At 33.7% G+C, this 21358-nt stretch overlaps 1 protein-coding gene across 3 annotated transcripts in view; it reads right to left on the reverse strand.

The window, feature by feature from the left end:
- Positions 1-971: 971 nt before the first annotated feature.
- The window catches only part of LOC150088952 (uncharacterized), a 112859-nt gene continuing 92472 nt past the window's right edge, over positions 972-21358 (reverse strand). For all 3 annotated transcript variants that reach the window (XM_090370963.1, XM_090370964.1, XM_090370962.1), the window contains exons 12-15: positions 9176-9307; positions 4799-4886; positions 4521-4576; positions 972-1095 (exon numbers count right to left, since the gene is read on the reverse strand). In XM_090370963.1, coding sequence (XP_090227089.1) covers positions 1034-1095; positions 4521-4576; positions 4799-4886; positions 9176-9307 — 338 coding nt within the window. In that variant the 3' untranslated portion in view covers positions 972-1033. The remainder of the gene's footprint in view (positions 1096-4520; positions 4577-4798; positions 4887-9175; positions 9308-21358) is intronic.

Here is a 21358-nt window from a genome sequence, read left to right on the forward strand (position 1 = left end):
GTATAAAAACTGTACTTGTGATCACAAGTGTACGCTTGAGAAATATGTGAATAAGATGCTAGAACTGAGCACTACCAAAGCAAAGCAGTGAATAAAATGTAGTGAATGATGCACTACATTGAAGTGTAGTATGCTCTTACCAGTAAAAGGTCTATCAGAAGCATGACACAAATGTGTAATGAGGAACTAAGACTGGATAGATGCATATTAATGGCATGGCTTGCAATATGATATAAAATGCATTTGAGCATACACTCCTAGCTTTTTTTTCTAACATTTTGTATTAACAAAATTACAAAATGAAAACAAATTACTCATTTTTAAAAATTATTAATTTAAATTTAAAATATTAGAAATTATTTATAATTAATAAAAACAAACTTAATGGAGTAAGGCTGTTAAAATAAATGCACATATTTTCTGAATTTGGAAACTGACTAAAGAATAATCAGTCTGAAGAACTCATGAGAGATCAGAGGTTGAGATGATATGCTACAGCTATCTGACATGTTTTGTAGGCTGATGGTAGGAGTGACAAGGAAATTCCTAGCACTCTTATAATGATGCAAATTTTGTGAAGGGTGTAGGGCACAAATTTGGTTTGTTTACAATTTATTCGTAATAGCAGGAACTGTAAACATAACTTAGATTTGTTTGTTTTTTGGAGCATTAGCAGCTAAGGCCATATTGCTCCAGGGGCATATGCGGTGGTCATTCCCTGATCTTTCTGCATCCTCCATATTTGGTGGGCACAGTGTAACTTAGGTACAGCAATTCAAGTTAAGTCTACTTTATTGTTAATTAAAATATTTTAAGTGGTGGTTAATAAATGCCTAGTTCAGTGAATGCTGTCTGTCACTTCAAAAGTCTGTTAAACCGAGGGTATACTGTAAAAGTATAACATAAGCATATGTGAAATCAATAACAAATCCTAAAGTTAACATATTTTATGCAGTTTCAGTTACATATTTTCACTCTTATGCTCATAGCTTATACAAGACCAACATTGATTACATTTAACAGTTTTCTCATACTACATCTTTTTCCTGTTTTTCTTAAGGTGTTCTTCTCTATGAGTTTCTTCCCAGTCTTCCACTGAAAAAGTAAAATAAAAAAAGTTAAACAGCCATGGTGATATTAGAATTATTCAATTTTGTTTAGTAATAAATAAACAGAAGGTACATGACCTTTAATTCACATCAATGGCTTAAATCTGCCAGTAATCTCAATGCTGTATACCAACTTTTTTTTTTCTTTCAAATACAGATCACTTCTTTAGTTAAGGTGGAAGCAATACACCACAAAAAATATTAAATTATACATGCAAATAATTAGCTATTTTTTAAATAATGATATGTAATATTGTTTTACTGTCACGTCCACAGGACGTGACAGTAAAACAAGACTGGGAAGACACTCATAGAGAAGTAATACAGTAGACTTTCACAATAATGGCACCTTCGGGGATTCACTGCGCTGTTATTTCAATTTTTGCATTATCTAGAAAGTTTTATTTTTAATATATTTAACGCACAGAAATAATGAGGCTAAATAAGAAATAAATCAAGAATGCAATTTTATTAACTGCACACAAAACACACACGTTGACAACCCCAAATTACACTCCTGCTTACATCCTGTTCTGTTTTCTTTATTATATCAAATTTAGTCTGCACAGTGGTATCGTCACAGTCCTCCCCATACTGGGTGGAAAAGGCCCCAGTTTGAATCCCATTGATGACACAAACTTTTATGGGCTTTTTTTCACTCTGTGGCTGAATTAGTCAGCAATGTTTTTTCCTCAGAAACTAGGGTTTTTCTGTCCAGCAAAATAAGCATATCAACCAGAGAACACATGCATTACAGACACAATACACGTGGGTACGTGAATTAACTTTCTGGGTCAGGACAATTTATATTGATACTAACATAGTAGTTTGGATTATATCAAGTTATGTCACTAAGCTTTAATGTTGTTTTCTTCTCTGTATAAGGTTTATTAACTTTAGGAGCCACAGCAGTACAATCAGTGATATCAGCACAGAATTTACTTTCAAAATGGCAAGCATAAACAAATACAGTAATTATGTGACTTGCTGTTTTTGGCACTGCAAGACATCTGCGTTGTATGTAAACATCCAATCTCAATGTGCCGTTAGCTTGAATGTTCGTTATTTGGGGTGCCGTTATTTTGAGTCTACTGTAGTATGGATAAAGCATACCTGTTAATCAAATACATGTCCCACACTGCTTATCCATATCTTGAAAGTGCAGCAACATGACACAGAACAGTGCACTTTTTGAATAATTTCGAGAGGAAGGAGGCTCCCCCCTCACCCAAAAATTCCTAAAGAAATTTCATTGTGTGCAAAACCTAAACTTGAAACTTTGCATTGATAAATTATCAACTCAAAGTTTAAATTTTAAACAATATCAATATGATTGGAAGGCCATAGCAGGACTAAGAAATTAAATAAATTATTTATTCATTTACAGGAGCATTTCTGGAGGTAAGATTTAAACCATTTGTGTAAGAATTTTACATTGTTAAATTTTTAGACAAATTTATATTTACAATTGTTTATTATACCATTTCCATACCGATGTAGTCTTTGTAACACACATTAACACAACCTTCCACTATAACATTGCGTTTGAGAATAAGGCCTCAAATACCAAGTATTTTTAGTAATCAAGCATTTCTCTGCAATTAAAAGTGAATTTTGTAGTGAAGAGAGAGTGAATACTGTGATTAGAATTTAAAGTATATATAAGTGACTAAAATATAAGAAAGAACACAAAAATCTAAGAAATAAAACAAACTTTTCTGTTAATTTAACCACTATACTGCCACTAATCAGGAGCAGTGTCACTACTCCTGATTACCTAAATGGGGGCCAGAAACTTAGGAGAAGAAAGTCACTCTCCCAGGGCTAAAAGGAGCAAAGATGGCCAACAGAGAATCCCATTATGGATCTGTTGATCCTGATCCATCAAACATACAAGACAAACCAAATGCATTTAAAGCAAAAAGAACGGAGAACTCTGTTTTTTTTAATACTCCACTCATTTTCGGACTATCCACTGAGTAAGCTTTTCCCATTTTTAATCAGAAATGCCTTGAAATTGTTGCTGGTCCTCCAAAAAATGGTTCGAAGATTACAATCCAGAGATCTCCCAATTGAGATGACTGAGCAGATGCTCAAAAAGATAGATAAAACTCTTTAAATATCTATACATGTTAGCCCCCGACTTACATAAATTTTTTGGTAAAATCATAAACATACTTTCTGTATAATTTTTAAGAGTGAAGTCAAATGAAGGAACAGTAAGTTTTTATTTTCATTCCCATACAAATTCTAGATTCTAGTTACGCCACAGGTTCCCATACCTGCAGCATAACTAGAATTAACATTTCATTTTCTGTTTTAAAAATTCTGAAGAAATATTCAACAACGTGTTTGAGACAGGTGAACCAAGTCGGAGCACTTCAGAGAAACCCCCCACACAGACTGTGTCCCATTGGCTATTTCTTTGGTGAATTACACTCTAGCTCTGTCTCTACACCCTTACTTTACTTTCAGGAGTCAGTTCAGTTTTGTTTGAGAGCAAAGTGGAAGCTTTTGTTTGCATTATTTGTTGCACATGTCGAGTTACTGTGATGAAGTTGAAATTCACGTCCTACCATTTTCAATGACTTCGTGTCAAACTATCATTGTGTAGCATGTGCTTCATTCACATGCTGTACAGTGTAACAGCATCTCTTGTAACTTAACCCTGTGCAGTTCTTTAGAGAAAATTTCATTTTGACTGTTATCATGGTGCTGCCTAAGAGAATAAGTGAAAGTGGTACTGCTTCACTGCTGACCTCAGATAAAGTTTTTAACTGTTATGGTATACAACCACTTTTCTTCATTCTTCTGAAGATATTTTGTTAAATTATGTGGTAACAATAATTTATGTCATTCCCAAGTTACGTAAAACTTGACTTATGTAAGAAGTCCTGGAATGCATCTCTTATGTATGTCGGGGACAGACTGTATTTGGAAGAATTCTCACAAAGGTTATCCCACATGCCATTCTGATCTCAGGTATTTACCTATGGAAGCTGCAGGAACTAAGCTATCAAAATGTAATACGTGCAAAAAAATAATACTTCATTCTACTCATGCAATTATCCTCACATCCAAAAATGACTGTAATTGGTGCATTATAACCTTAGTTGCTGTTGCACTCATGGTCTAACAACAGCAACACTGGGAGAAAAAAGTATGACCAGCATGAGCTCTTCCAAAAACAGACTACTGTGTATTCTTGCCAAAGGAGAGCAAATATACATTGTTTTTTACTATAGTACAGTATTTTTTTCTTGAAACATAGCTAAGTTGGAAAATTCCATCAGGAACCAGAGGCATCCAAAGTTAGGGAAGTTTTACTGTATATTTTGACTGCTTAATTTAAAAAACTATAAAATATTTACAAGTATTATAACAAATGGTGTTATTCAATCACTTGCTTACCTTGACAATCTCTTGAACAGTAATAACGAGGATAAGGAAAGTTCTCTGCTTTGCATCTGCATTAAATAAAATAACATATTTTCAGCTTTTTTTAAAAAATAAAACTATATAGATGGTATAAAAGCTATTTTGAAAATTATGAAATACTTTGTTTTTTTTTTTTTTACATACGAATATATCTCAAAGGACAAAAGCTAACGTACACATGATCATTCCATTCCTTTTCAAAGTAAAACGTTTATTCGTTTAATTATGTTTTATATAAGAAAAAGCCTTGCCTTGAACATTTTTTAAAAGATTTCGGCACGCTCTCAGTATTGGAACAATATGCACACATATGGAGTTTCAGAGGTACAGCTGCTTTTGCTAGATAAATGGAAAAAATATAAAAATAACTCTGTGTAACACATTATGCAACACATAACTGTGTCCATTACAAAGATCTCAGAAATTCATCACTATTTCATTCATAAATGCTACTTGAAATATACATAAAACTGATTGTACCTCAGACTATGTGAAATAATGCCAACCTATAACATGGTGTAAATGTTTAAGTTGTCAATATTCAAATGCATGTGGACACAGATGAGAAAATCTGGCATTGTGGTAGTGTCAACTGCTCCAATAACCTCAAAATGTCCTTTATAACATATAGTGCAATCGTACAGAATACCCATTTCTCATAAAGCTTGTTTCAGAACACTTTCCCTTTCAGCAATCTCCACAAGAAAAATGTCTGGAGGAATTATATCATCCAGTTTGTGCTCAGATGTTCAGTATCTCCAATGAGTTGGACTATCTCACATGATCTAAGATTTCAATGTGTTTTCTATATATAGCAGACTATCGATTTAATGGAATCAAATTAACAGGTACATTGACTCCAAATTAAAAAAAAAAAAAAAAATCAACTAGAAATCATAAAATTTAAGTAATATTCTAGTTATAAACAGATGTTTTGCAAGTCATAAATAAGCGACAAGAAGTGGTGTTATAAGTGTCATTGGAAAATTAGTATCTTGCAACCCCTACTGTCTTCACATCCACTGCTCGAAAAAAGAAAAAAGAGAGACCAAATGTTTAGTTCGTTTTAGTGCATCGTGTTGATTGTTGTGTTCAGTTAGCACAACAAAAGGCAAATTTTGTTTTGCTATTTATGTCAGGGATAGCGGAATTTTTTTTAATATTATTTATTTATTTATTTTTTTTTTTTTTGTTTAGAAATCGCGAAAATGATGGGCAAATGCAAGAGTTGTTCTTTCAATTAAACAAAAACTTGAAATTATTCAAAAGTTTGAAAATGGTACATCCATTAAATCTCTAAAGAACCATTATAATGTTGGTGACCAAACCATATGCGAAACTGTAAAAAATAAAGGGAAACTATTAGATTTAAAATCAGCATCGTAAAAAATAAAGGGAAGCATCGTATTGGACACGCGAATAGTACATGGTAAGTTTTTTTGTTTTTTTCATCTATTGCCATACTTTTTTTTATGTAAGTTGCTGAATATTTTTCTATACAGTAAGTCCCTGACTTATGTAGCTTCACACTTATGTTACGTTATTTATATGATTGAAGATTTAGTGAAGGGGGACACACTTTTCACTATAATACTGTAACTTAAAAACCCACAGAATTCCAGCTATCGGTATTATTGCAAATGCAATAAGATCGAGTTTACTACCCATTTATAATGAACTGCAGTAACAGAAAAGCCCAGTAACCCGGAAAGTGCAAATTGTTTTATGGCAGTGACCTCCAGAAATGTGCTTTAGTAAAATGTGAGCTCGCATGGGGTAATAATAGTCAGCTTTTACCTTAACCCTGTAAAGTTGTTTTCAGAAAATTTAATTTTGATTGTTATGGTGGTGCTGACTAAGGGTACAGTGACAGTGGTACTAGTAAATCTATCAAGAAAAAGAAAGCAATCGAGTTGGATCAGAAAATTAAAATAATAAGGATGTATGAAAATGGCCAATTAAGCTTCATGAAACAGTCCAAAGAATACAGCCACTCCCCGGCTTACGTAACACTCGACTTACGCAAATTTGACTTTACTCAAGTTTCTGATGGCCGGTGCAAACTTAAAAAAATCATGGAAATGTTTTTTGCATCCAGAAGGAATAAATGGAGGTATCGTGAAAATATCGTAATGTGAACCCAATAACACATTTTTTTTTTTTTTTTTTTTGGTAATTTGTTCCAAGACCTTGGATGTTGAAATTTTTGCCATATAACTAAGCTATTTATCTCTTTAAAAGGTAATTTTTATAATGGAAATTGCACTACACTTTCATTGTTATCATATGTTCTGTTATAAGAATCAATTTTGAATGCCTTTGTAATGGAATCTTTGTAATATTTTTCTAAAACACATTTCTGGAGGTCACTACCATAAAACAATAAAAACAATTTGCACTTTCCGGTTTATTGGGCTTTTCTGTTAGCGCAATCTAGTATAAATGGGTAGTAAACTCTATATTACTGCAATTGTGATAATACTGATAAGAATCTTCTTTTCATTCCTATTTACTTATTACAATGATGAAGGGAAAGGGACCAATGGAAAGTGGTCCTTTTCCATTTCCAAGTGCTGGCAGTGCTAGGAAATGAAACAAAATTGATTTAGAAATGAACATAATTAAGAAGTATGAAGCAGGACAAAGTTTGTCATCTATTGCACGGAATTAGGTCTCACTGCTTCATCAGTGAATACTGTTTTAAGGGATAGTGCAAGTATAAAAGAACATGTTAAAGGATCAATGTATTTAAGATCAACGGTGATCACAAAACAGCATTCAGGTGCTATATCGAAGATGGAAAAGCAATTAATAATATGGATGCAAAATCAAACAAGAGCCAATGGCCATTCAAGCAAAAGCAAGAAGTATTTTTACGAAGATATTAAGAATAAGTATGGCAAACCCCAAGCCAAGTTCATGGCAAGCAATGGGTGGTGTAATAGGTTCAAGCATTGCGGTGGTTTCCAAAACATTAACGTATGCAGTGGAGTCACCAGTGCCGATTCTGCAGCTGCAGAGAAATTTTATTTGTTATTTGGTTTATAGGAGCATTAGCAATGAAGGCCATACTGCTCTGGGGGAGTATGCAGTGGTCATTCCCTGACCTTTCTGCATCCTACGTATTTGGTGGTCACAGGCTCGAACCTCGGTCTAATCAAGAAGTGTGTGCTACGCACTGCTGCTCCTGCCCACCTGGCTACGGAGGTGCCAAGAGAGAAATTTTGTAAAAAATCCTTCTAAATCTCCACAGCCCTCAACTTCTGCAGTGGTGTGCTTATCAGCTGGAGAGTTAATTCTGGCAATGATGCTTGAAAGGTAAAACTTGCTGACATTATGCCTGTCTCTCTCTTTTTATAATTTTGAAATTTTTGTAATTTTTAACAGTTTTGTAATTTTTCCTGCGCATGATATGAAAAAAATTGAATAAATAATTCTATTTACATGTTAGTCGAACATTTCTTTTTTGCTCCAATCAAATTTGCAAGTGCTGCATAAGCATTTAGGGGAATTCCGACTTAGTTAGCGTTCTCTGGAACGCAATTCTAACCTAAGTAAGAGTCGGGGAGTGGCTGTATAATGTCAAAGGGGAGGAGGTATCCATACAAGGAGAGGTTGATTGTATTGTATAGGACAATGGATACATCTTGAGAACTGAATACAGGTTTGGACACTTAATTTCAGGAAAGATGCAGAACTGTTAGGATATATGCAGAGAAGGGGAACAAGATTAGTCAAGAGTGCAAAAAAGGTACTCCTACTAAGAAAGACTTGAGTTCTGTAAATTTCTGCACCTTCGAAACGAGGCATCTGCGAGGATATCTTATACTCTTTCTCAGCCTATACATACAATGGAACAAACTGGAAAAAGATGATTGCAGGCAGAAGTTAGAAAATTTGCTTTCAGCCAGAGCATAGTTTATTCCAAGTTTATTTCAACTGGTTGTTGGAATCAACTTTCACCTGGTGTTGTGGAAGTGGGTAGTTTGTATAATTTAAAGGCTTGGGAAAATTAGTAAAAAAGATGGGTAAATTTATTTATTTCATTTTATTATTTTTTAATGGCTGATGCTGCATGAACTTACTTCCCTTCATAATTTTTCTACTAACATAACACTTATCCAAGATTCTGGTATATCCCTGTATGCAAAAGGACATTTCAGAGAAACAAGGCAACAAAACAAAAAATTCCCCACACTCAACCATATTTGAGCACTGTTTTAATGAACTGCTAATGTAAATCGAATGGGGAACTCTTGCCTAGAATAGAATAACTAAAGGATTTGGTGTACTAATTTGAATTATAAGATCTTGTTGCTGGATTACCTGAATAGAGTTAAACAGGTTGCAGTTTTAATGAATTTTTGAAAATTAAGCATTTATATACAAATTAATTAACCAGAAAAACAACATTATGCTGATAATGAGAGATAATTATACCATTACACTTTTCAGAACTGTCATGTCATTTTTTATCCATTGACCTTATCTTTCTTTGCACTCTTTCTATGATCACTGTAGTTGCCTCCCTCCAAAATCATTCATTCATTTTTACAAATGAAACACGTTTATACAGAAATAAATTACTAGAAAAACACAATTATGCTGCTTATGACAGATAATTATACCATTAAGTTTTTTAGAACTGTGCTGTGATTTTTCTCCATTGACTTGATCTTCCTCGGAGCTCTTTTTGTGTCCACCCTGTAGTTGTTTCCCTATTTCCAACATCATCCTGAATTCATAAGGTCCTATACCACCTGAAACATTTTAATAATAGTTTATTAATGTGCTGAATAAGAGGTTTGCACAACTTCATAATGATGAGTTGAAATTTTGAAAAACTATTCTAATTTTAGAAATCATAAAATTTATCAGCACAAATTTGTTTTATTTTAATGAAAAGAAACAAATTAAATGGCAAAACTACAAACTAGAAAACACCACAGGCTTGTATATAAAAAAGAAAAACAACGGTAACATTCTATAAATTTATAAAATAATGCTTTGTTGTACTTAATTATACACTTAGGTCTTCATTTAATTGTAAAATGTAAATATTTATTAATATTTATATTCTTAGTATAAGTATTTATACTAAACAGTATTTATATTATTTATATAGTTAAGGTTACATTAATAACCTTAACTATATAAATATTTTTTTTATAAAACATCTGCCAGTCAGTATAACAATTAAGACAAATAACCAGATTGCACAACTGAACTCTTTATTACATAAAGTGAATTGAGTAGGTTTTTTAATAATAAATAGAAAATAATGAACGCCAACTCCAAGTAAATATTTCAAGAATAAAAAGTTTAATTTAGCCAGTGCCAAATAAGGAATATCATTCTTTACACCTGACATGTTTGATATGCTAAACTAAGTACCTCAACCCTTTCAATGAGGTGGTTTCTGAATCATATGGACACAACCAGTGGTGAGCTATAGTGGGCTCGCGAGAGCCCATTGTTATTATTTTTTTAAATTAGCGAGCCCATTATTGAGACGATCATTTATTTTACAAATGAAATCCTGAATGCAATTATTGAATATCCAGAGCCGAAACTAAGGTGGGGCGAGGGGGGCCCATTCCCAGCATTTTAAAATTGCTTCATTTTTGATTTAATTAGTCGGACCTCTGTTTAACGAACTTCTTTATAGCGAATTTTTTTAATTCCACCTTGATAATTACATTTAATATAGTTTCTGTTGAACGAAGTAAATATCCATGTAACGAACGGATTAGGAGAGACAACTTTGTATGCATTGTTCTCACCTCTGGCCTTTAGGCAATTTAGATAATTAGAAAGTGCCAATTAAGGGTGAAAGGGATTACCGTTTCACAATGTTAGTGGTGTCCGTAAAACCTACGCAGTCACATACTGAGAAGTCGCGCTAGTCAATATGCTTTCCATAGTCAGTCAGAGGATTAAGAAGATTCCGACACGGATAATAGCCCCTGGTCAACCTATGCTGTGGTTCTCCTTTACTCGGACAAACGGGCATGTTTTTCGGAGAAGTGAGTGATTTACACCTTCCAGTTAATTTCTCCTGTCTATGTTTACATGGTCACAATAACTGAATATGAGTGTGATTCCGACATTTTGCACTGTATTCAAAGAACTAGTGATAGTAGCAATGTAGAGGGGGGGGGGATGGAGGCAACTAAGATATATAAACTTTACGAAGATGAAACGTTGGCAGATTTTGAAACTTTGTTGAGGCTTTCACTGTGTAGAAAATGTTCTAAAATATAATGGCATACAGGCAATAATTAAAAAAAAAAAAAAAAAACTATATCACCAATCTCCAAAAAACTAGCACAAATTAAGAATGATTGCTAAAGAACTTGATGTGGTGGAAACTATAAAGATCGGTTGTGTGTTCAGGCCACGGTGAGCAGCTTTTAGCTTGCGGACGGCAATTGTGGGTTGGAGGAATTCCCGCTTTGTGCAACCATTTTGAATCAGAAGTTAAATATTCTGGAATATTAAATCGACCTTTAAATTTGGAATTTCTTAACAATTTAGCAGTAATGATCGACATCCTGCAGGAGTTCTCTTACCTTTCAGAAGCTTTACAGAATCACAATGGTAAAAGCATATAAATTAATTATTCGAACTATCAGTGCTATTGCTAATTTGAAAAATTCTGAAGCTAAAATTGAGAACATGTTGAAGTGGAAAGAATTTGAAGGAATCAAAATCGAAAGTAAAAAAATTACCTCGTGACAAGTTATTAAATGCATTGTATTATCCTTAAATGATAAGTTATTAATGCAACAGGGCAATTTTAAATTAAATAAAGAAAATAACGATGCCATTGAAAGAAATTTTAAACATATGCTACCCGAAATCATGGAATGTGAAAGAACTTTCGTCTCGGTGGCAAGAGGGTGAAAACCAAATAAGAAATTTGTTTTCTGATAAAATATGAAATAAAAATTAATGATTTTAGTGAGTTTGTCGAAGACAGTTTATCTTTAAAATCGAGTGAAATTACCTTTTCAATTAAGAAAGCCAGAAAATATCTTTGAAACCATTGCGATTAGCAGTGCTGAAGCTGTTGTTGTTATTTTGGTTTTTAGGAGCATTAGCAACTAAGGCCATATTGCTCCGAGGATATGCGGTGGTCATTTCCTGACCTTTCCGCATCCTCCGTATTTGGTGGTCACGGGCTCGAACCCCGGTCTGATCAAGAAGCGTGTGCTACGCACTGCTGCTCCTGCCCACTTGGCTACGGAGGTGCCTGCTGAAGCTGAGTGAGCTTTCAGCGTAATGAATATTGTGACAATTAAACACATTGCAGATTATGATGACCATACATATAAATGGAAAACCACTGCTTCAATTTGATCTGGATCGTTACGTCAAATCTTTCCTCTGTAATCATCCATCAGCTATTGAGCAAAGCAGAAGATCGACAACAAATATTAATAAAGAAGTAAATTGGCAATTTTTAGAATAAATTTTTCTTGAATATTTGTGAAATATTTTTTTTTTTTCATGTAATCTGTGATTTTTGTGTACTTTTTCTAGGTTTGTTTTTTATGTAATATTTGTTTTTATATTGTGGAATGTTTTGTGATAGTTTTTATGTTATTTGTGATATGGGAAATATTTCATGTTATTTTTTATTCTCAATATTAAAATTTTATCATGAAAAAAATGTATCCATCAGTGGCATAGCTACCATGTAGGCAGGCAAGGCAATTGCCTCCAGGCTCGGCCCTTTAGGGGTCCGGCGTCTTTGGCTGTCTCCTGTTTTTACAATTTTCATTAATTAAGTAGGAACCCAAACATGCTCTTTGCCTCCGGGCCTGAAAAAGGGTAGCTATGCTACTGGTATCCATTACAAAAATTGGACAAATAAAAAAGTTGCGCATGTGTCGAGCACGCGCAGTAGATGGTTTATGTGAAACAGCCTTCACGTTTCTTTTAGGTATTTTGATTTGTATATATCGATTACGAAATAAGAGCTTTCTTATTGTTAATATTTTATTGATCATTCACAGATTTTCCTAATTTCTGGAAAGCAAGATACAATGGATTTATGATAACTAAAGTAAGAGATGTATACTTGCGAGCGCAACGTAACTAAATAGCACCGATTGATGTACCGATCTTGTAGTTGAAACGACATAAGCAGCTGTTAGGGGCACCTAACAATGGAATGTAACGAAAATGTGAGATGAAAAAAGAAAAGAAAAAGAAAGAGATTGCAACATTACAAATATTTGTATTGTTGCAATCATACTTACTGCAGTAGTAACTTCAGGAAGCATGATCGCGACGTCATAGTATTCAAAAATTCTAAAAAGTTACAACTCCAGACACTGTCCTATCCAGTTATCATCGTAAGGTGAAGCATGACAACCAGGTTTTTTTTATATAGACCTAGGAACGTTTTACACATTCACTTATACGCATGGTTAAGGGGGTAATAAGTCGCATTTGTCCACCCCCCTAAATCTGCCACTGACTACAGATATCATACCAGTCACGAAAAATGTGTCACGCGCTCTAATCACACTACTAGTAGTGCGAGCGTGTGAAGCACCTCTAGTAGAAGCCCTGGATGATGTCATTTCCGTGACCGATCAAATTTACTCGGTAGAAAGTCGGAAAAACTGCAAGCCCATTGTTAAAATATTCACAGCTCACCACTGGACACAACCGATGAATTTTTTTTCTTTTAAAAATTTAAAATCTTGCAAAATTTGAAAAGCTATGTACATAAATACTTTTAAATATTAATTTTTTCTTGTTTTGCTTTAATAGCAGAACATTAGAATAGGATTACTGTCAAACAAAATCAAAATGTTGTGAATTATTTTAAATTGGAAAAAATCTTTAAAAATATTGTCATTAAACAAAAATTTTAAAAAAATCATAAAAAATAAAAAACTAGTTACTAGTTACTCAGTTTCATTTTTTTCTTTGCAATAATATCCTCTGAGTTTATACATGTATTATTTCATTGAGCTTCATCAACTTCTGGATCTGAATTCAAGAATTCCTCACATCTTGTTGAAAGAATATGTCCTCCTATACTGATTTTCAAAATTGTATTAAATATAAAAATGGCTAATACTACTTGTAAACACAATTATAGTAATAGTAATAGAGGCATGTGATGCAAGAAAGCAAGTGTATGAGCTTATGTAGCATCAGCCAAAAAAAAAACCCAATTTCACACATCCATTCCCTTTAAAAGTTTGTCCAGTTTCTCCTTGAATTTATTTAAGCTATCAACTTCCACAACGATAAGTGGAAGTTTGTTCCAGCAATCAACTACCCACTGGCTAAAGGCAAATTTCCACACATCTATTCTACAACTGTCTTTCCTCAATTTGAATTCATGCCCCCTCAGGTTCATAATCTGAGCAAGTGGAAGAATCCCATCAGAATTCAGCGTGCTCAACCCATTAAAAGCCTTATACATCTCCATCAGATCACCTCACAAGTGCCTAGTCTCCAGCTGCTGCAATCTGCAGAACCTAAGCCTTTCTTGGTAAGAGGACCCATTTGTTCCCCTCACCAATCTTGTTGCACTTCCTGTACAAACAGTAGAAGTAATTGCAATGGGACGATAATTGGATGGAAGGGATTTGTCACCCTTTTTAGGAACTGGCTGGATATGAGTAAATTTCCAAGTAGAAGAAAAAACACCTTTGGGAATAAGAAAGTGAAAAAAGACAAAACAGGACTAAGCTCAGGAGCTCAGGTTTAGAGAACAAGTGGAGAAATACCATCAGGACCTGGAGTTTTCTCAGCATCAGATTCATCAAAATCCTTCTGACATCCTTTTGACGGAAGCCCACAGGAGACATTGAATGGAGTGTGCTGGGAATGGTTTGAGGTGATTTACCAAGATCATCAATACATGAGTTGGAAGCAAAATAGGATGCTAGAAGGTAAGCTTTATCTTTAGCTGATGTGGCAACAGAACCATCTGGTTTTGTCAGAGGTGGGAACAGAGATGGGCAAAAATTGCAGCCAATAGCTTTGGCAAGAGACCAGAATGCTCAGCTGCCATTTGTACTAAAAGCAAGTTTTCTACTCTTAGCCTGTTCGAAATCTAGCTTGGACTTATTAATAACTGCTTTACAAACTATAAATAATACTTAATAATAATTTTTATTATTATGCAATGTCGCTTATAAAAACGTAGTACTGGAAACATTTTATAATAAAAATTCAGAAATATTATACGATTTCAGAGAATATAGGCTTAGTGGTTTGCATTAAAAATATTACATTGAAAGGGGTTCGCTAGTCAAAAAATGTTGCGAACTGCTGGTGTGGGCTGTCGGCAATTACATAAATTGGCAAGCTAGACTACGACATCTGACACAAAACTCTTCTTAAAATCAGTCAGCTCAGCTCTACATGCTATGACTAACTTGTGTAGCCCATATACCTGCCTTATATATTGAAATGAATGTTTATCTGGAAAGGTCCAATGGGCTACAAAACCAGGTGTATTCATATACATTTTTGGAGGAGAGTGCATTTTAACTAACTTTCTGATTAATATTCGAATTGTTACAAATTGTATTATTTAACCCTCCCAATATTCTACTTGTTTTTCTACTACTTTGAGTTATTCCTAAACTATTTATTTTTACTTCAAGTTAATCTTCATTGCTCATTCTATCGTCTTCCCCTCTCTTTCTAATTCACACCTTAATGATTATTTTGCTACTGTTTTTCCTATGGATGTTTTCACACTATACCCTTTTGCTTTCTTATTAAAATTATGTAACATTCTTCGTAAATCGTTTTCTGCCTTTACTCCTGAGTCATCTGCATAGATTTTTTCCAATTCCTTTATTTACTTCTTTAATTTAATAATATATAAAATTTAATATTGGTTAAACAGCAAAGAGGTGTGAATTTCTCAATGTCATTAAAAACTAAAAACCCTTAGGAATATACAACTACATCAATACATGATGACTACACAAATGGATATTGGTACCATAGTATCCTTAGGAATATACAACTGAATTACTTATACATTTCTATTCTAGCTGTACGCCTGACAATCAATGCTTGCCCAAATATATAACTTATACAAAATATCAAGAGAGAGAGGTCAAAATTTTAATCCTTGTAGACTTTACACCTGCTGATCGTGGAGATCTTCAGGAACATAATCCCTGCAATCAGCAAGGTCCTACAGTAAATAAAAAAATAATAATAAAAAAAAATGCCATTAATATCAGCAAGTATAACGGTACAATGATACATTAAGTACATAACCTAAATGTATACTTTGTGTATCGCTGTACATCGATACATGATGACTACACAAATGGATATTGGTACCACAGTAATTTGAACTTCATCAAACATAGGTTAAGTTTTGTTATTCTCAGCTGATAGTTTCTTAAAGTGTGAAAAATTAGTTTAAAATTCCATTTTATTCCACTAAATTATTAACTATAAACATTAAAAATGCCAAGTGAGGCAGTGACATTTAAAGTATACTGTAATTAAATCATTTCTTTTTTAAATATACAATTTTACAATTACTATCTTTAGTATGGACTATAAAACTATTATTTGTATAAATAATATAAATACTGTTTAGTATAAATACTTATACTAAGAATATAAATATTAATAAATATTTACATTTTACAATTAAATGAAGACCTAAGTGTACAATTAAGTAAAACAAAGCATTATTTTATAAATTTATAGAATGTTACCGTTGTTTTTCTTTTTTATATGCAAGCCTGTGGTGTTTTCTAGTTTGTAGTTTTGCCATTTAATTTGTTTCTTTTCATTAAAATAAAACAAATTTGTGCTGATAAATTTTATGATTTCTAAAATTAGAATAGTTTTTCAAAATTTCAACTCATTATGAAGTTGTGCAAACCTGCTAAACAAGATCTTCCCTTCCACATATACTTGCTCTCCTGATGGGAATACTTCTGGAAAACTTAAGAAAACATTCATGATAAAATTACAATACACATGAATAACTACCATATTAGCTACCTGTTTCAAAACAACTTACCATTATTTCCCCATGTATAAGACGCACCTTAATTTTGGGGCCCGAAATTTGAAAAAAAAATGTATTACATAAAGTTTATTGAACTCAAGTTTTATTCATCATAAAATTCATACAACTCCTCATCACTGTCAAAACTCCCATCCATTAGCTTGTTCTCATCTGTGTCTGATGACAAATCACTGTCTTCATATATTGCCTCGTCCTCAGTTCCATCTATGGCACTTGAAATGCCACACTTCTTAAATGACTTGACAACAATCTCAATCTTAATATTATCCCAGGATCTTTTCACCCAGGTACAAACTTCTCCTATAGTTGGTTTCTTCACTCTTCCTGCTGGTGTAAAATCATCCCCAGAAGACTTCATCCATTGGTTCCACTCGTCTCTCATGGCAGCTTTGAAGGGTTTGTTAATGCTGACATCAAGTGGTTGGAGCTGGGATGTCAAGCCTCCAGGTATGATGGCAAGTTTTGTTTTTTGCTCTGCAGTAATCTTCCTTGTGTTTTTTGTTATGTGTGCCCTGAACTGATGAAGCACCAATAGGGCAGGTTTGTGTAAGAGCCCTCCTGCTCCAAACTTTCTCAAACCAGATCTTCATCCCATCCTGATCCATCCAACCCTTGTCATGAATGTGGACAATCACTTCTCGAGGAATGTCTTTTGGCATTGTTTTGCGTTTGAAAATCAGCACAATCAAATGAGCACGTCGGCACAACAAGATAGAACAACTGTATAATGGCTCTTTTCAGGTCCACTTGTCTTCACAGTTATAGTTTTCACCCCCTTCTTATCAACAGTTCTGTTATTTGGGACATCAAATTGAAGGGGGACTTCGTCCATATTTGCAATCTGTCCCAACTCAAACTGACGTGTCTTCTGACATTGAATGACAAAATGATGAAATTCAAGGACCTTCTGCTCATAGCTTTCAGGCATCTTTTGGGCAAGTCTGGTGCATGTATGCATGCTTAGTCCATTCCGTTTCATGAACATGAAGCACCAATTGTATCCTCCTTTGAAATCAGTATCTTCTTTTTCATCAATTCTTCTTGCCTCATGCTGAACCATCTTTGTGGTCACAGGAATTCCAATTGCCCTTTGCTCTTCAATCCATATCTTCAATTCCCTCTCTAAATCAGGTCATTTTGCTGACTTGCCTCTCATGGCCTTCTTCTGCTGTGGTGTTTTCAGTAGGGTTTCTTCTTCCCGTAGCCAGTCTTGGATTGTTTTCTCAGTTGGAGGAGGACCAAACTTACGTTCAGCGGCACAATTTCCATTCACTTTTGCAAACTGGATCCTTTTAACTTGAATTCAGCACTGTACGAAAAATCTTTTCTGAGCCATTTCTGGGCAGAATGTGGCAAAACATAACCTAATATACCAGTAACAAGTGCGAAACAATGAGCGCGAAAAAGTGAGAAATGCAAGTAAAAAATCTACAACCACTGTATAAGACGCACCCAGTTTTTATACCCCAAATTTTTCGAAAAAGGGTGCGTCTTATATATGGGGAAATACGGTAGCTAGTTTAACAATCATATGTAATCTATAACATGCCCTAGAAAGAATCTGCCAAGCTTCAAGTTGATTCCTTGGGCGATATTTAACCAAAAGGTTGATATCAAAGATTCTACCGCTGATAATTGTAATACTGCCTGACTATATACATGGCATGGTCCAGTTACATATTTAGTTCTTGCATGCTTTCTTGGAGCATGTAAATAGCATTTGGTGTGTGTTATTAGGTTGACTGCTTTTAACTGTGTTCTTTTTTCAAAAAAGATGCCAACTAAGTTTTCAAATGTAAAGTAAGCTGAAATTCACATCATTTAGGGTTTTTGTAACAGTAACATGTAACAAAAACCATAAACGTATCATTATAGTTTATAATGAATAGCAACAACAATTTCCTAGTTTATAATGAATAGCAACAACAATTTCCTAACTAATGACCCTAAATGGCAAGTTTTTATTAATAAACATTGATATCTATGGGAAACTGGATTGTCTGAACATAGTGTTAATCACAGAGTTCAAATAGCAAGAAACAGCACAAATGAACTCCTGGAACAAGTACTCAGTGAATATCCATACCGTTTAGCAAGTACAGCATCATGAACAGGCAGATTATGAGCGGCAAGTGAATTTTTCTCACTGCCTGTTCCTGATGTGTGAGGTACACTTTATTCATCAATGATACAAATTTTACTTGAGATGGAGTTAATAATGCTCATAACAACTACATATGCGCTGGTGACAATCCTCACACAACAGATGAAAACATTTCAATGCTGTTTGCGATAAAGGTATGGTGTAGAGTTGTAGACCTTTTGGAAAATGTTCTTTCATTGACATGATGCCGCATGTATTTCCACTGCAATGGTCTACATTTTTTCCAATGGTTTTTCAGTTACCGGAGACATTGCTATCAACTTACTGGATTGATTGAGGACATCCTTATCCTTGGCCAGCTAGTTCACCTGACCTTAATCCTTTAGACTATTGCATCTGGGGTCACATGAAAGCATTAGCATATGTGAAAAAGGTTAATGATAGTGATGCACTGTCAGAGAATTCTGGATGTTGCATACTACATCCAAATAAAAAATGATTTTGATGATACATTATGATGCATATATCCAAGTAGAAAGCAAACATTTTCAGTTATGAAGGTCTTCTATAAAAGAATGGAAAAAGCAATAAACTTGTCATACTAAAAAAACTAAAGACACAGTGAAATGCAATTTAATATATGATATATGAAAGTTGATTGACTATAAAAGTTATTCAAAAATGAATAACTTTTTTTAATATCCATTTCTTAAAATAATTGATTTTCTAACTTGAGTAACTTTTAACATTGTTTTAAAATATTTTGGAACTTCTAATTCTAAAATAAACATTTTAACATGGTAGTCTAGTTTTTTTCTTACAATTGCCATATTTCTATACTGGCTTGAAATTGGACCAATGTGGAAATGAACCTTTTTTCTTAAAATCACTCAAGAAATCAAATCCTGAAATTTGATTTCTTGGATATGAAAACAAAAACAGAACAATTTCATTGTTCTGTTTTAACAACTACCATATATGAATATTTGGTAGTTGTTAAAACAGAACAATGAAACCACTTTTATGATTTATAAAATAATACATTTTTTTCAAAGTGACAAAGAACTTGTTTCAAATATCTGAGGAAACTGTTTAAGTAAACTGCTGACTTAACTTGTTCTGAACATAAAACCATAAATCTTAAGACTGTTACTTTTTTTAAACAATGTAAACAGCACAATTCAAAAGTATTAAAATGCTCTCTTTCTCATCAAAAGTGCTAGGTCTCCTATAAAATAATAGGAAGAGCAATAAACTTGTCATACTAAACCAAAAAAGAGACTGTGAAATGAAATTTAATAAATGACATACAAAGGTTGATCTATATTATAAAATGTTATTCAAAAATGATACAATTATGATAAAAGTTTCAGAATGGAATTTGAAGTACATAGTTACAAAATTATATATAATGTTTTATAAATTTGAATTATTATGATTAAAAAGAAACTAAACTGTCCAACCTAAAATGTAATTAATATTGCCAAACAGGATAAAAATTTGCTTCATATAGAACTGGATTTAGGAAGTCACTGAAGGTGAGCACCTTAGACCAATGTTTGCTCCATGTGCAACAGTATCAAAGACAAATTCAAATTGAGGAAAGACAATTGAAGAATAGATGAGCAGAAATTTGCCTTCAGTCAGCAGATGGTTGGTAGCATGTCTGTATAGAGTCTCAAGAGAATCTGCACATATAGTGGTATAAATTGTGGATGACACACTGAAAGAACTTTCAAAACATATGTACACACTCCTTTGGTCCCTTACATGAAAGTATGTGTATATGCAGACATATTTGTGAACTGGTGCGTACACTAATACTAGGAGCATAGTAAATATATTTGATGAATTTGTAGTACTAGTTAAGTCATCAAATATGAACAATGTATGGATACCAGAGACATGGTATTGCTCAGACATAAGGGATGTGGAATTTGAACATGGGGGAATACAATGTGTACAGAAAGGAGAGACAACACAAGAAGGGGGAGGAGTTATGCTCCTAGTTAAGCATATTAAATCTAAGGTGTGCCTCTAGCTGACATGGGTAGCCAGTGCAATGTTGAGGCAGTTTGATGCTACACAAGCATTGGAAACACAAAAATGAGAGTAGACCAATAAATGAGAATGTCTTATAACAGGGATTTTAACTCTTCAGATATTGATTGGAACTTGTGGGTTTGTCGGCCACATGCTAGCAAGACTTTTTTTGGATTTACTGGACAACTGTTTTCTACAGCAGCATGTTAGAGAGGCAACAAGAGAAAGCAATACTTTTCATCTGATTATCAGTAGTGATTCTTCATTAATCAAGAATCTGCAATAAAAGAACCACTAGGTGGCAGTGATTACAGTGTACTGATGTGGGATTTACTGAAAGACGTAGCTACTATCCAGGATAAAGAAAGTGACTTTTGTTTTTATAAACGTCACTACAATGATCTCTGAGATAGTTTTAAATTCTATAAAGTGGAATCAACTGAAGATATTACAATAGCAAATTCTAAATGGGAAGCATTCAGGGAAATAATCGTGAAAGCTACTAGGCTTTTCATACTAACTAAGAAATACTGTTCAAAGCTTAAAACTAAATGTATGTCAGATGTACTAATTATACTTGTGGCCAAGAAAAAAAAAATGAATGTGATGCATATAAAT

This window comes from Mastigoproctus giganteus, chromosome 3, assembly GCF_048544385.1.
Source record: "Mastigoproctus giganteus isolate SK-2022 chromosome 3, ASM4854438v1, whole genome shotgun sequence".
Taxonomy (NCBI): Eukaryota; Metazoa; Arthropoda; class Arachnida; order Uropygi; family Thelyphonidae; genus Mastigoproctus; species Mastigoproctus giganteus.